Source organism: Chiloscyllium plagiosum, chromosome 2 (genome assembly GCF_004010195.1).
Source record: "Chiloscyllium plagiosum isolate BGI_BamShark_2017 chromosome 2, ASM401019v2, whole genome shotgun sequence".
In the NCBI taxonomy this organism is placed as follows: Eukaryota; Metazoa; Chordata; class Chondrichthyes; order Orectolobiformes; family Hemiscylliidae; genus Chiloscyllium; species Chiloscyllium plagiosum.
Genome location: NC_057711.1, coordinates 3,953,193 through 3,967,932, shown reverse-complemented (window position 1 = coordinate 3,967,932; position 14,740 = coordinate 3,953,193). Strand labels below are relative to the sequence as shown.

Sequence of the window (14,740 nt, the reverse complement as noted above, 5' to 3'; positions counted from 1 at the left end):
TATAAGTCCTGCTAAGATTTGCTTTCCCAAAATGCGGCACCTCGCAATTATCTGAATTAAACTCAATCTGAGACTTCTCAACCCATTGGCCCGTCTGGTCCAGATCCTGTTGTAATCTGAGGTAACCTTCTTCGCTGTCCACTAAACCTCCAATTGTGGTGTCATCTGCAAACTTACTAACTGTACCTCTTATGCTCTCATCCAGATCATTTATGTAAATGACAAAAAGTAGAGGGCCCAGCACTGATCCTTGTGGCACTCCACTGGTCACAGGCCTGCAGTCTGGAAAACAACCCTCCACCACCACCCTCTGTCTTCTACCTTTGAGCCAGTTCTGTATCCAAATGGCTAGTTCTCCCTGTATTCTGTGAGAGGTTTGTCGTGGGAATTCCTCAATGACCTACGTCATTGCATTCCGTGGGGTCAACCTTCCATGACCAATGTTATGTCCCAAAAACGTCATCTCTGCTTTTGCAAATTCTGTATTATTTAACTTTATCACCAGTTTTGCTTTTCGTAGTTGTTCAAAGAGGTCTGACAAATGTGCCAAGTGATCTTTCCAGGACTTACTAAAGATCTCTATAATGTCCAAATAGACTGCATAGTTTGTTAACCCAGCCACACCTCTGTTCATGAGTCTTTGGAATGTGGTGGGTACATGCTTCATTCCAAAGACCATCACTTTAAACTGATATAGCCCATTTGGGGTTACAAACGCAGAAATTTATTTTGCCCTCTCTGCTAAAGGTACCTACCAATAACCATGCATTAAGTCCAACTTGGTGATGTAACGGGCTTGTCCAACTTTCTCGATACAGTCCTCCAATCTAGGAATTGGATATGAGTCCAATTTTGTAAAAGCGTTGACCTTCTGATAATCCACACAGAATCTAAGAACTAAGACAATTGGCAAAATCCACTCGCTCTGGCTTGGTTCGATGATGTGCTTGTTGAGCATGGCCTGCACCTCCATGTGGACCTGTCCGGCTTTGAGAGGATTAAGCCGGTAGGGGTGGTGTTTTATTGGAGCAGTATTTCCTACGTCTAATTCATGAACAATAACATTAGTCCTCCTCATCTGATTCTTTCATATGTCCTTGTACTGTAATAACAAATCTTTCAAGTCTGTTCCATGCTCCTGACACAGATAACTTACTAATCTATCCCACTCCTCAAGGACTTCTTCAATTTTTAATCTATTTTGAGGCACATCAAAATCCACATCATCTGGATTTGATTCCTCACTCTGCGAGGCAGTAACTAATACCTGTTACTTCAGAACTTTCTCACTAGTGTAATACGGTTTCAACATGTTCACATGATATACCCATTCTTTTTTCTCTATCTGGCACCTTTGCTAAATAGTTCACCTGACTCAACGTTTTTCTCAATTTGATAGGGACCACTAAACCTGGCTTTGAAGGGATCTCCTATCACTGATTCCCTTGGGTAAATATCCGAATCTCAGAGCTTTTAATCTGCCACCTGCTTCATTCTACACTTGCCCTCTTTAGGTGCTGTTTAGCTAAATCACCTACTCAATTTACTCTCTCCCTCACCTCTGATACATAATCTAATTGTGAGAGCTCCAACTTAGGTTCTGTCAATCTTTCTTTAATTAATTTCAAAGGGCCTCTCACTTCATGACCAAATATTAACTCAAAGGGAGTGAACTGAGTAGATTCATTTGGGACATCTCTAATGGCAAACAATATGAATGAGATACCTTTATCTCAATCACTTGGATAATCCTGACAGTACGCCCTTAACATGGTCTTCAAGGTCTGATGCAACCCTTCTAAAGCTCCCTGGGATTCAGGATGATATGCACAGGATTTAAAGTGCTGCATACCAAAGCTATCCATAACCTCCTTAAACAGCCGAGCAGTACAATCTGACCCTTGGGCTGACTGAATCTCTCTGGGTAGCCCATACCATGTGAAGAAAGCTACTAACTCCTCTACCACCCTTTTTGCCTTGATATTCTGTAATGGAATTGCCTCTGGAAATGTGGGAGACACATCCATTATGGTTAACATGTACTGGTTCCCATTTTTAGTTCTTGGGAGGGGACCTACACAATCAATTATAACCCACGTGAAGAGTTCTTCAAATGCAGGAATTGGCATCAAAGGGGCTGGCTTTATTACCACCTGTGGCTTACCTACCATTTGGCATGTATGACACGTACAGCAAAAGTTAACCACATCCTTATGCATTCCAGGCCAATAAAAATATTTTGTACCCTAGCCTGTGCCTTTTGTACCCCTAGGTGACCTCCTACAGGTAGTTCATGTGCTACCTGTAACACCTCCTGTCTGTGCGCTACCAACAACACAATCTGGTGCACATCGGCCCATTTCACCTCTGCACTAACCTGCCGTGGTCTCCATTTCTGTCTGAGGATTCAACCCTCCGGAATGTTCCCTGCCTCCTTTTTGGAGTACACATCCACATAATATATTGTTTATTGTCTTGTCTTGCTATTGCAAGTCTCTTAGCTTTTCAGGACTAAACACTTCTGTCTGACCCTCTGCCTGTTCAGATTTTTCCTGGATCATTATGTCAAACGTAGGATGCCCGCTAACTGAACCTCAACTCCTTCATCTTTCTCTTTAGTTTTTACTTCGTGCAGTGACTTATGATAATGGGACCTGGTTATCACACAGTCTGGGAAAATACCAGGATATTTCTGTTTTAACTCTTCAGTTTCTTGGTCTTCCTTGGGCTTCTCCATGACAAGGTGTGTCACTCCCACCTTGGATCCTGCCAAATCATTCCCAAGAACAATTGGAATTCCTGGAACTGACACTCTGTCAATCTCTCCCACTGTAACTTCCCCAACCTTGGGTTGGCACTCCAACCTGATCCTACACAGAGGAACGCTAAATTTCTGTCCATCTATCCCACAAATTACCACTCTCTCAGGTAACAGATCAGAAAGGGTGCTTATTCACCCATTGTGTATCTCTCACAATTATAACTTCTTGTCCTTCTCCCCCTGTTCTTTCTGAGTAAACTTTACCCACAGAGACAAATTCTTTGTAGAGATCAGGTACTAACTCCATACCCAGCCCCTGCCTAACTGCACTCTCCTGCAGCTCCTCAGCTCTTCTTGGGGCCTTCTTTACTACATTCACTAAGGCCACTGGCTTAGCTTCTTTTACCACAACTTTTCCCACAACAGCTTTCTTTAATGACCAGCACTGTATCTTTACGTGCCCCACTTTCTGCCAGTGAAAACACCTTTTCCCAGTGCCCTTCTGAAAGCACTGGCACTGTAATTGTTTGTGTCCCACTCCATTACATTTCACCTCCTGTCCACCCTCTTGGGCTTCTTTAACCTGCGTAACATCTTCCCAGTGCACTCGATTCTTGGTTTCAGAGTGTTGGATCTCCCTTTCTCTCAATTTCTATCCCTCACAGGACGAAATTCTGGCTGGAAACTTGTCTTATGCACCAACATGTACTCATCTGCTAATTCTGCTGCCCTTTTCACTTCTTGAATTTTCTGTTCATCCATATGAATTCTTACCATCTCTGGAAGTGAGTTTTAAACTCCTCCAGCAGAATAATCTCTCTTAAAGCCTCAAATGTCCTATCTATTTCCAAAGCATGCATCAAATTGTCTATGCTTAATTCTTTCGAACTCAATGTAAGCCTGACTTAGTTCCTTCTTTATGTTTCTGAACCACTATCTATATACTCTGGTACCAATTCATAAAGACTTAAATAGCCTGTTAACCACTTCATAATCTCTTGACACCTCATCTGACAGTGCAGCAAATACCTCACTAGCTCTGCCTACCAGTTTAGTCTAAACTAGCATTACCCATAAATCCTCAGACCACTCCATCTTCCTAACCAATTTTTCAAATGAAATAAAAAAAAGCTTCAACATTTTTCTCATCAAAATGTGGCAGAATTTTGACATATTTATATATATCACTAACTTCTTTTTTAATCTCCATCCTGTTAACTTGACTTTGCTGATTAAGTTTGCAACTTCTCAAGTATAAATTCTCTCTCTCTTTCTCTCTTCTCTCTGTTACTCCCTCCCTTTCTTCCCTCTTTCTCTTTCTCATCCCTTTCCTCTCCCTCTTTGCTCAGCCAAGAACCTTCTCTCTCTCTCTCTCTCTTTCGTCTCTCTCTCTCTTCTCTATCTTTCCCTTTCTCTCTTCCATGTTTGCCTTCTAACTCCATTTTCCTCAACTGTAATTTAAGTTTTTCTACCTCGACTGCACTTGTCTCTTTCTCTGACACACCTAAGTGTTTGAGTAATTCCCTTACAATTTCAGCTTTACTTTTGTCCTTGGTTAAATCCAAATCTAACCTTTTTGCTAATTCTAAAGGTATGGCCTTTTTCTTTCCTTCTCAACTTTCTTGGCAAATTTGAGAATCATCTTCAAATCCCAGAACCTCTTCAGCAATTTAAAAGCCATTTCTCTCACTTTTAATTCAATCGACTACAAGTCACTGAAATTAAACAAATTGTCTCACCTACATTTTATTTAAAGATCTAGGACACTAACCTGCAAGTTTTTAAATCTGCTGGGATTTTTCGTACCCCAAATCTATTCAAGTCTCTCTAAACCAGTTCAGACCACAGACCCGAGCATCCAAACTGTTACGATATGGGATAAACCCTCCTGCTTAATTTAAAACTAGCAACACAGAAAAGATTTGTCCCTTGCAGTAATCTGTAACAATCAAGTGGCCAATAGCTATTTAAAGTAAAAATTGACAACTTTATTTCTTAAAGTATAACAGAGAATAATTAACTAACCACTATTTACAGTTTCTTTCTCTAACCTATCTTTTAGCTTCCCTTCCATAATATTAGTCCGATAAAACTCCCAATTAAAATTTACTAGACAAGATTCCTTATCTCAAAACCAGGCAGCTGTAGGTTCTTGTCTTCGGATCTTCTTTTGTCTTCTTTTCTCCTTGTTGGGAATTTCTGCGTTACAGGTTACTGATCAAAAAGGAACTTTTAAGAGAGTTGTTTTTCAAGGCATCTCGTACATGCTAGGATGTGGCAGATCTCCCCTCAACTGTTCAATTTTGCCCGGTCTTATACTCCAGAGCATCGGAATGTGTCATTGGCTTTTAAGGTGGTCAATATACTCTATTCAAAATTGTTGGAGTTTGTTATGTCTCGGGTATAATTTAAACTGAAATCAAATTTGTTTTTGTCTCCAAGCAACGAACTAATTGAATTGTTGACCCAGTATTACATTGTTACCTTTTTGAGAACACTTAGTGCTGTGTCCAGTAGTTTTGCTGCTTTTAACTCACTTAAAGGTATACCCACATCTTCATAACAGTAAGGCATTTGATAAGGTTCCCCACTGTAGGCTATTGCACAAAATACAAGAGGCATGGGATTGAGAGTGATTTAGTGGTTTGGTTCAAAAATTGGTTACCTGAAAGAAGACACAGGGTGGGGTTGATGGGAAATGTTCATCCTGGAGTTCAGTTACTAGTGGTGTACTGCAACGATCTGTTTTAGGGTCACTGCTGTTTGTTATTTTTATAAATTACTTAGATGAGGGCATAGAAGGATGGGTTAGTAAATTTGCGGATGACACTAAGGTAGGTAGAGTTGTGGATAGTGCTGAAGGTTGTTGTGGGTTACAGAGACATGGATAAGCTGCAGAGCTGGGCTGAGAGGTGGCAAATGGAGTTTAATGTGGAAAAGTGTGAGGTGATTCACTCTGGAAGGAGCAGCAGGAAAAAAGAGTATTGGGCTAAAGGTGCGATTTTTGGTAGTGTTGATGAGCAAAGAGATCTCAGTGTCCATGTGCATAGATCCCTGCAAGTTGCCGCCCAGGTTGATAGGGTTGTTAAGAAGGCATACGGTGTGTTAGTTTTTATTGGTACACAGATTGAGTTTCGGAGACATGAGGTCATGCTGCAGCTGTACAAAATTCTAGTGTGGCTGCAGTTCTGGTCGCCATGTTATAGGAAGGATGTGGAAGCTTTGGAAAGGGTTCAAAGGCAATTTACGAGGATGTTGCCTGGGATGAAGGGAAGGTCTTATGAGGAAAGGCTGAGGGACTTGAGGCTGTTTTCATTAGAGAGGAGAAGATTGAGAGGTGACTGAATTTTCATTCCAACGTTTATTCCACCTTTTCTTTGGAATGCTTGGTGTTCATGTATTATCTTTTTATTTCCTCTTTTTAGCTTTCCTGTGATAAATCAAAATGTCCCTTTCCCCTGAAATGCAATAAACCTGAAGTCCTCATTCATTTACCGAATGTTGGTGATCCCTGTTGCACTGTTACAACCTGTCGTAAGTATTCACTTTCTGTCCCATGTAAATGTGTTGTTACTCAAAATGTTAATGAATCTAGAAGTCCTCCGTTGGAATCACTGAAACAAAAAGGTCATAATTGTGCTACATTTTATACAAAGCATTATGCAATAGTAGCTCAGTAGATTAAAGAATAGATGAGATTGTGAATTCTTTTATTGGTGATGATACGTAGTTATGGTTAATTCTCAATCACTGATGAATGAGAAATATCAATTCCATAATTTCCTTGCAGGACAGATGATATGATATTTGATGATGTTGGCATCATGCCGACCCCAGATTCCGTGTGCCTGGATCAGAAACAAATACTCATCAAGTACGAGAGAATTATCTCTGAAAGATTGATCACACACACAGTGCATCGAAAGTGTCAATCATTTGAGTGAATTTGGGTTTTTACTTTATTTGTCTTGAGCACTCTGAATGCTACCATAAACCGTACTAATGGAAAATAGTTGTGGTTGCTCAGCATTGTGTGATTTGCAGCATAAAGACTCTCCTCTCATTTTAATGGACCATTAAGAGGGAAAACGGGCAGAAACGACTTGGAAGTAGGACTCAAAAATGCTTCCTTGCCTGCTTGTTTTCCCTGTCCTTCCCGTTCAGTATCTTAAAACCAGTTTTATCTCTGATGATCTAATCATCTCCGCATAGGTAGAGGTGGACAGTTTGACAGCTGTCTGAGAAGGGATCTCAGTAGTCTGTCATATTTCTGCTGAACTTGACAATGTGCCACGAGAAATAAGAGTAAAAGTGCATAGTTGAACTGAAGCTTTGTACATCAGTAAGTCGTATTAGATACTATTCTCCATGTGATTTATGTACCACATACATGTTGTTTATTTGCATCACTTTCGTGTCTTGGCCACCTTTTCCTGCTTGTAAGATGAAACTTAAAGTCAAGCATTAGGTGACTGTGAAGGTTATGCATTTTTTTCCTTACATAAAATGTGAGCATTGCAAACAAGGCCAAAATTTGTTGATCATCCCTAATTCTTCCCTGGTGGTGGTGCGCTGCCTTCTTGAACCTCTGAAATCCTTTTGATACAGGTAAACCCAATGTACTGTTTGGAAGGAGTTTCCAGGATGTTGACCAATTGACAGTGAGACCACATCAACGTGCTGGTAAATATTTTTCTCTTTTCTGTTGAAAAGGCATTTGTTTAAATTAGGAGAAAGTGAGGACTGCAGATGCTGGGGATCAGAGTCGAGAGTGAGGCGCTGGAAAAGCACAGCAGGTCAGGCAGCATCTGAGGTGCAGGAGAATCGAGCTTTCGGGCATAAGCTGGAAACTCCTAAACACAAACCTCAATCCTGATAAAGGGCTTATGCCTGAAATGTCAATTCTCCTGCTCCTTGGATGCCTGACCTGCTGTGCTTTTCCAGCACCACACTCTCAACTATTTGTTTAAATTGGAAGCTGGGAAATTAAGGATTTAAATTGGGTTGCTACAGTGGTATGTGAATGTATTCACTTATACATAGTAGTAAAGTTTCAGAGCAGCACTAAGCTTTATTAGCAGTGCTGAAGATTATTATCTGATAGTAATGGAGGACTCCTTCAACCTTATATATGCAAAGCCCATGCTTAGTGCGAACTCCAGGATACTTTTTGTATAACCTGGGTAATCATTTGTACAGACACTGTTGTTCATGGTAGTAACCTGAATTCGCCTTTCAGAGCTCGAGAGCAACTTTCACTACCATGGTGTTTCTTCAAGCCTGAGAATGACATAGATCGCGCATTTATAGATGTGGTCACCCCACAGCTGCGAGGAAGGAAATGGATGACCATCAATAGCCAAAAAGGAACAGGGTGGTCCGTTCAGAGGTCCCCTGCATGCATCTCACTCTACAATCAGTGTTCAGATTTGAATACCCATGGGAGTGATGGCATATTTGATGTTGCCACTCAAAACCAAAGACAAGTCCATGTTATCAAGATGACTCAGTGTAGAAGGAAGGTACAAAAAAAGACTGGAAGAGAAACAGTGCCAAATATTCAATAGTTAAGGAAACAGAAAAGGAACTTTGTTAAACAACCAGTAATCATGGTGCATGTTGAAATGACCAACACATATTGTGGTCCTGCAGTCAGAATTAGGGGAGTAAGTGAAGAAATTGACAAGCAGGACCTCAAAAGTGAAAAGCTCCTGATTAAACCCACAGGCAATTCAGTAATTAACAGAAATTGAATGAGAAAACAAATGAATGCATTGATGGATGGTGATATGGGAGGGAAGCTTTACAACACAGGGACCAGCTTGGGAAAAGTAGAAATGTGAGGTGATAGAAACAAAGAAAATTGGCTCTTCAAGCCTGCTCTGCCATTCAATATGAACATGATTGATCATCCAACTCAGTCCCCTGTCTCTGCTTTCACTCCATAACCTTTGAGCCCTTTGGTTCTAAGAACTGTATCTCACGCCTTCTTGAAATCTTTCAGTGTTTTGGCCTCAGACATTTTCAGCTACAACAAATTCCAAAGGTTCACCACTCTCAGGGTGAAGAAATTTGTCCTCATCTTAGTTTTAAATGGCCTACCTGGTTATGCTTAGACTGTGATCCCTGGTTCTGGACTCTCCAGTCATTGGGAACATCAGTCCTGCGTTGACTCTGCCTAGTCCTTTTAGAATTTTAAAATCTCCTGTCATTCTTCTAAACATCAGTGAATATTCAGGCAGCACGGTGGCTGAGTGGTTAGCACTGCTGCCTCACAGCACCAGGGACCCAGGATCATTTCCAGCCTCAGGCAACTGTCTGTGTGCAGATTGCACATTCTCCCCGTGTCTGCGTGGGTTTCCTCCGGGTGCTCTGGTTTCCTATCCCAATCCAAAGATATGCAGGTCAGGTGAATTGACCATGATAAATTGCCCATAATGATAGGTACATTATTCAGGGGTAAATACAGTGTAGGGGAATGGGTCTGGGTGGGTTAATCTTCGGAGGGTCGGTGTGGACTTGTTGGGCGTGTTTCCAAACTGTAGGGAATCCAGTCTCTCTCAGTTATGCACTTCAACATGAAGAATAGAAGATCTGAAAGTTGGAGCACAGAAATATTTGGTTATAGTTATATTTGGCACATAGGAAGATGGTTGTGGTTGCTGGAGGTCAGTCATCTCAGCTCCAGGACATCTCTGCAGGGATTCCTCAGGGTAGTATCCTAGGCCCAACAGCTGCTTCAGCAATGATCTTCACTCCATCATAAGGTCAGAAGTAGGAATGTTCGCCAATGATTGTGCAATGTTCAGCACCATTCACAACTCCTCAGCTACTGAAGCAGTCCATGTTCAAATGCAGCAAGATCAAAACAATATCCTGACCTGGGCTGATAACGAGCATGTAACATCTGTGCCACACAAATGCCAGGCTATGACAATCTTCACCACCACCCCTTGACATTCAATGATGTTACCATCATTGAATCCCCCACTATCAACAACCTGGGGGTTACCACTAACAAGAAACTCAGCTGGACTTGCCAAGTAAACACAGTGGCTACAAGAACAGGTCAGAGGCTAGGAATAGTGCAATGAGTGGCTCACCTGATTCCTGACTCCCCCAAGCCTGTTCTCCACCTACAAGGCACAAGTCAGGAATGTGATGGAATACTCCCTGCTTGCCTGGATGGGTGCAGCTCTCGAAATATTCAAGAATGTGATATCATCCAGGACAACTTGATTGGCACCACATCCACAAGCATCCATTCCATCCTCCAGCAACACTTAGTAGCAGCACAGAGTGTATGATCTACAAAATACATTATAGAAGGTCACCAAAGATCCTGAGATAGCACCTTCCAAACCCATGACCACTTCCATCTAGAAGGTAAAGAGCAGAAGATACGTGAGAACGCCATCAAGTTCCTCTCCAAGCTACTCATCATCTGACTTGAGAATATATCACTGTTCCTTCATTGTTGATGGGTCAAAATCCTGGAATTCCCTCCCTAACAGCACTGTGGTTCTGTCCAGTCAATAAATACTGGCCAGCCCTGAAGCCCTTGTCCCATGAATGAATAAAAAAAATTAGGAGCCCTTAGGTATTAAACAGAAAAAACTAGCATATAATATCAGCAGGTAACAGGAAAGGTAAATATAATGTTGGCCTTTATTTCAAAGGGGATGGAATATTAAAAATAGAGAAGTCTTGCTAAATCTGCAGAAGCCACTAGTTTCACCACACATAGATCACTGTGAACAGTTTTGGGCCTCTTATCTAAAGAAAGATATATTTGCATTGGAAACAGTGCAAGAAGGTTCACGACGTTGATTCCAGGTATGGAGGGATTTTCTTATCGGTTAATTATTCATTCACAGGATGAGGGTGTTGTTGGCTAGGCCAGCATTCATTACCCAGCCCTAAATGTCCAGTGAGCAGTTAAGAGTCACCCACATTGCTGTGGGTCTGCAGTCACATGTAGACCAGACCAGGTGAGGATGGCAGTTTCCTTCTCTGAAAGGCATTAGTGACCCAGATGGATTTTCCTGACAATCATGATCATCATTAGACTCTTAATTCCAGGTATTTATTGAATTCAAATTCCACCATCTACCGTAGCAGGATTTGAACATTACCTGGGTTAAGGGGTACTCTGGATTAACAGCCCAACGATAATACCACTCAGCCATTGACTTCCTCCGTACTCATTGAGCCTGTACTCTTTGGCATTTAGAAGAATGAACCTTATTGAAATATATAAGATTTTTAAGGGACTTGGCAGGATAGATGTGAAGAAATTTCTTCCCCTTTTGAAAAGTTGAGGATTATAGGGCTAAATCTCAGCATAAGGGGTCACTCATTTACGACAAAGATGAAGAGGAATTTATTCTCTCAGAACATAGGGAATCTGTGGACTTCTTTACTAGAGAGGTATTTCTTTACAGCTATGAACGATCAATATATGGTTCTGCAAATTAAAACTCTAACCCCTTTTAACAACCCAACACAAAAACAAAGGGACAAAAAAAAAATCAGTTTTATGAGTGGAGGGAAAATATTCTGGGAAATATACAGTTCACTAGCACCAGTCAACATGGTTCATTGTGATGTTCCTTTTGGCTTGTTCCTTTCTGTTTTCTGACCTCCTTTCTTCAGCTTCTTTTATTTCTTCTTAGGAGGCAAAGGGTGATCTGTGCACTAACTGCAAAGTATCTTAGTTACTGATTAAAGGCAACAGCTTACAGCAGCTGGTTGGAAAAAATCGCTGGCTTTCTTCAAGTTTAAGATTTTCTTTATGGCACAGAGAGAGAGAGACAGTCACATACTCGCGCACACACCCACACACAGACACATGCACACATACACAGACACACGCTCATCTAATAATCCAAATGATTGTTCCCATATTGTTCACACTCATAAGCTGTACAGCTACTCAAAACCAATCAAAGAGTTGTCATCGGGCTAATGTCCTTCTGTACCCATGTATAGTTACAATACCCAAGTCAATCAACTATTTGGTGCCAGCTAAATTTCATGCCTTTCTCACACCCCAGTGCTGTGGCATTTACAAACTTCCTCCCCCACTGCTTGAACAAAGCAGCGGTGTAAACAACACACATAGTGAGTTTCAATCGTTTTAAGAATGCAGCAATTTTTTTTCATAGACTTCAGTTTCATGTCTTATGTCTTAAAATAGCTATTTTTCATTTTTCCACAATCAAAAAATGCAGATAAGAAAATGATAGTCTTTACACTAGCACTACAGTGAGGATTTAAACTAACTCAGTAGGAACCAAGAGACAATGTCAGAGAAGAAATAACGGGGGCATAGAACACTGGGGAAGTCCGATGCATCAGAATAGGAAATCGTAAGTACGTTGGTTGTTCAAAGTAAGAGAGAAAGTAATACTTGAAGTCTGGGTTACTCTCCATGTTTGCATGTGAATGGAATGTGGTAACTAAGATTGGAGAGATAAAGAAACAAATTGCTATGTTGAATCATAATTCTAAACAGAAATCAGATTCAAAGAAGGCAGGGTTGAGTATGAAATCCTCTTCGAGATAACATATCCAGGATAGACAAGAAAGCATGAAAAGTGAGTTGGGTTGCAGGAATGATTAATGAGAACTTTGCAGTGTGTTGGAGAGAGGATCTAGGAAGGCCAATGACAGAACTAATTCAGCTAAAGCTAAGGAGGAAAACAGGGATATTCAGATTGCTCAGTATAACCTTTAGGGAATGACATACAGCATAACATTTGGAAGGAAATTACAGAGATGTAAGAATTATAAAGATGTCAAAAAGTGACATTCTAGTTATTGAACATAGATTAGGATCACCAACGGCAGAGAGAGCTAGAAGATCCTTATGTGAGTTCAGGATGTTTTTCTTCAACATATGCTTCCAGCCCAATGAGAAAGGAGTTACTGATCCTTGGCAAGGAGTTTTCCTAGTTGTCCCTTGGGAATGTGGTGGTGCACTACAGTCCATGTGCTGTCGGTTGACCCACAATGCTGTCAGAGAGGGTATTCCAGCATTTTGACACAGCAACATAGAAGGAAAGGCGATATCTTTCCAGGATGGTGAGTGACTTGTAAGACAGCATGCTGGTTGTGGTGCTGCCATATATCTGCATCCCCTTGTCCTTCTAGATGGTTGTGGGTTTTGGAAGGTGCTGTCTAAGGAGCTTTGGTGAATTTCACCAGTGCATTTTGTAATTGTTACTCTGCTGCTACTGAGTGTTGGTACTGGAAATTCCAGAATAGCTATTTATTTTGGAAACCGTCATGACAGCTACTGCAGACGAGATATCCCAAGGAGTGATATCATGCTCAGGTCACCATTCTGCTGTGACTTTTATACTTTAAGAAAAGCTTAAAGGAAAAATAGGCAGAAGATTCTGATCATAGATCTTGCAGGAAAGCAGAGCACTCTTTCCATCCCAACTCTCAGGTCATCATGCATGATATTCAGAAGGAGGAAAATCCCACCCCTTTTGTCATGGCAGGGATTGCTGTATTCTGTGATCTAAATTTACAGCAGCACAGGCAGCCATTTTGACATCTCCTGTGAAAAGGTAAGTATGCAAAGTTAATGTGCAGTTAGACTGCCAGGTAAGCATGTTCCTATATGGATGGGGCACTAACATACAACATACAACATTACAGTACAGTACACGCCCTTCGGCTCGCGATGTTGAAATTAACCTGTGAAATTAATCTGATATCCATCTAACCAACACCGTTTCATTACTGTCCATATGTGTGTCCAATGCCCTTAATGTCAGTGAGTCTGCTACTGTTTCAGGCAGACCGATCCACGTCCCTACTACTCGCTGAGTAACAAAACGACCCCTAATATCTGTCCTAAATCTATCATCCCTCAATTTAAAGCTATGTTCCCTTGTGTTAGCCTTCACCATCCGAGGAAAAAGGCTCTCAATGTCCCCACCCTATCTAATCCTCTGATTATCTTATATGTCTCAATTAAGCCACCTCTCAACCTTTTTCTCTCCAACGAAAACAGCCTCAGGTCCCTCAGCCTTTCCTCATAAGACCTTCCTTCCATACCAGGCAACATCCAAGTAAATCTCCTCTGAACCCTTTCCAAAGCTTCCACATTCTTTCTACAATGTGGTGACCAGAACTGCACGCAATACTCCAGGTGCGGCCACACCAGTGTCTTGTATAGTTGAAGCAAGACCTTGTGGCTCCAAAACTCAGCCCCCCTACCAATAAACGCCAATGCACCATATGCCTTCTTAACAACCCTGTCAACCTGTTGGGGGGACGACTTACCAGGGGAAAACAGTAGGGTACAGGGCTCTGGCACAGAGTCTGTCCTGCTGCTCAGAAGGGAAAGGGGAAGAGGGCAGAGCAGTAGTCATTGGGGACTCCATAGTTAGGGGGACAGATAGGAGATTCTGTGGGGACGAGACAAACTCACGGTTGGTGTGTTGCCTCCCAGGTGCCAGGGTTCGTGATGTCTCTGATCGTGTTTTTGGGATCCTTAAGGAGGAGGGGGAGCAGCCCCAAGTCGGGGTCCACATAGGCACCAATGACATAGGTAGGAAGAGAGATGGGGATTTAAGGCAGAAATTCAGGGAGCTAGGATGGAAGCTTAGAGCTAGGACAAACAGAGTTGTTGTCTCTGGTTTATTGCCCGTGCCACGTGCTAGTGAGGCAAGGAATAGGGAGAGGGAGGAGTTGAACACGTGGTTACAGAGATGGTGTAGGAGGGAGGGTTTTGAATTCTTGGATAATTGGGGCTCTTTCTGGGGTAGGTGGGACCTCTACAAGCAGGATGGTCTTCATCTGAACCACAGGGATACCAATATCCTGGGGGGGGGATATTCACTAAGGCTATTGGGGTGGGTTTCAACTAATCCACTAGGTAAAAACAATGACTGCAGATGCTGGAAACCAGAGTCTAGATTAGAGTGGTGCTGGAAAAGCACAGCAGTTCAGGCAGCATCC

At 41.8% G+C, this 14,740-nt stretch overlaps 1 protein-coding gene and 1 pseudogene across 1 annotated transcript in view; both read left to right on the top strand.

Moving 5' to 3' along the window:
- LOC122556516 (uncharacterized threonine-rich GPI-anchored glycoprotein PJ4664.02-like) overlaps positions 1-14,740 on the top strand; it is a 138,875-nt gene that overhangs the window by 17,071 nt on the left and 107,064 nt on the right. Inside the window, exons 2-3 of the mRNA XM_043703248.1 lie at positions 6,187-6,295; positions 7,370-7,444. Coding sequence (XP_043559183.1) covers positions 6,187-6,295; positions 7,370-7,444 — 184 coding nt within the window. The remainder of the gene's footprint in view (positions 1-6,186; positions 6,296-7,369; positions 7,445-14,740) is intronic.
- Positions 13,395-14,740, top strand: part of LOC122556522 — a 9,037-nt pseudogene continuing 7,691 nt past the window's right edge.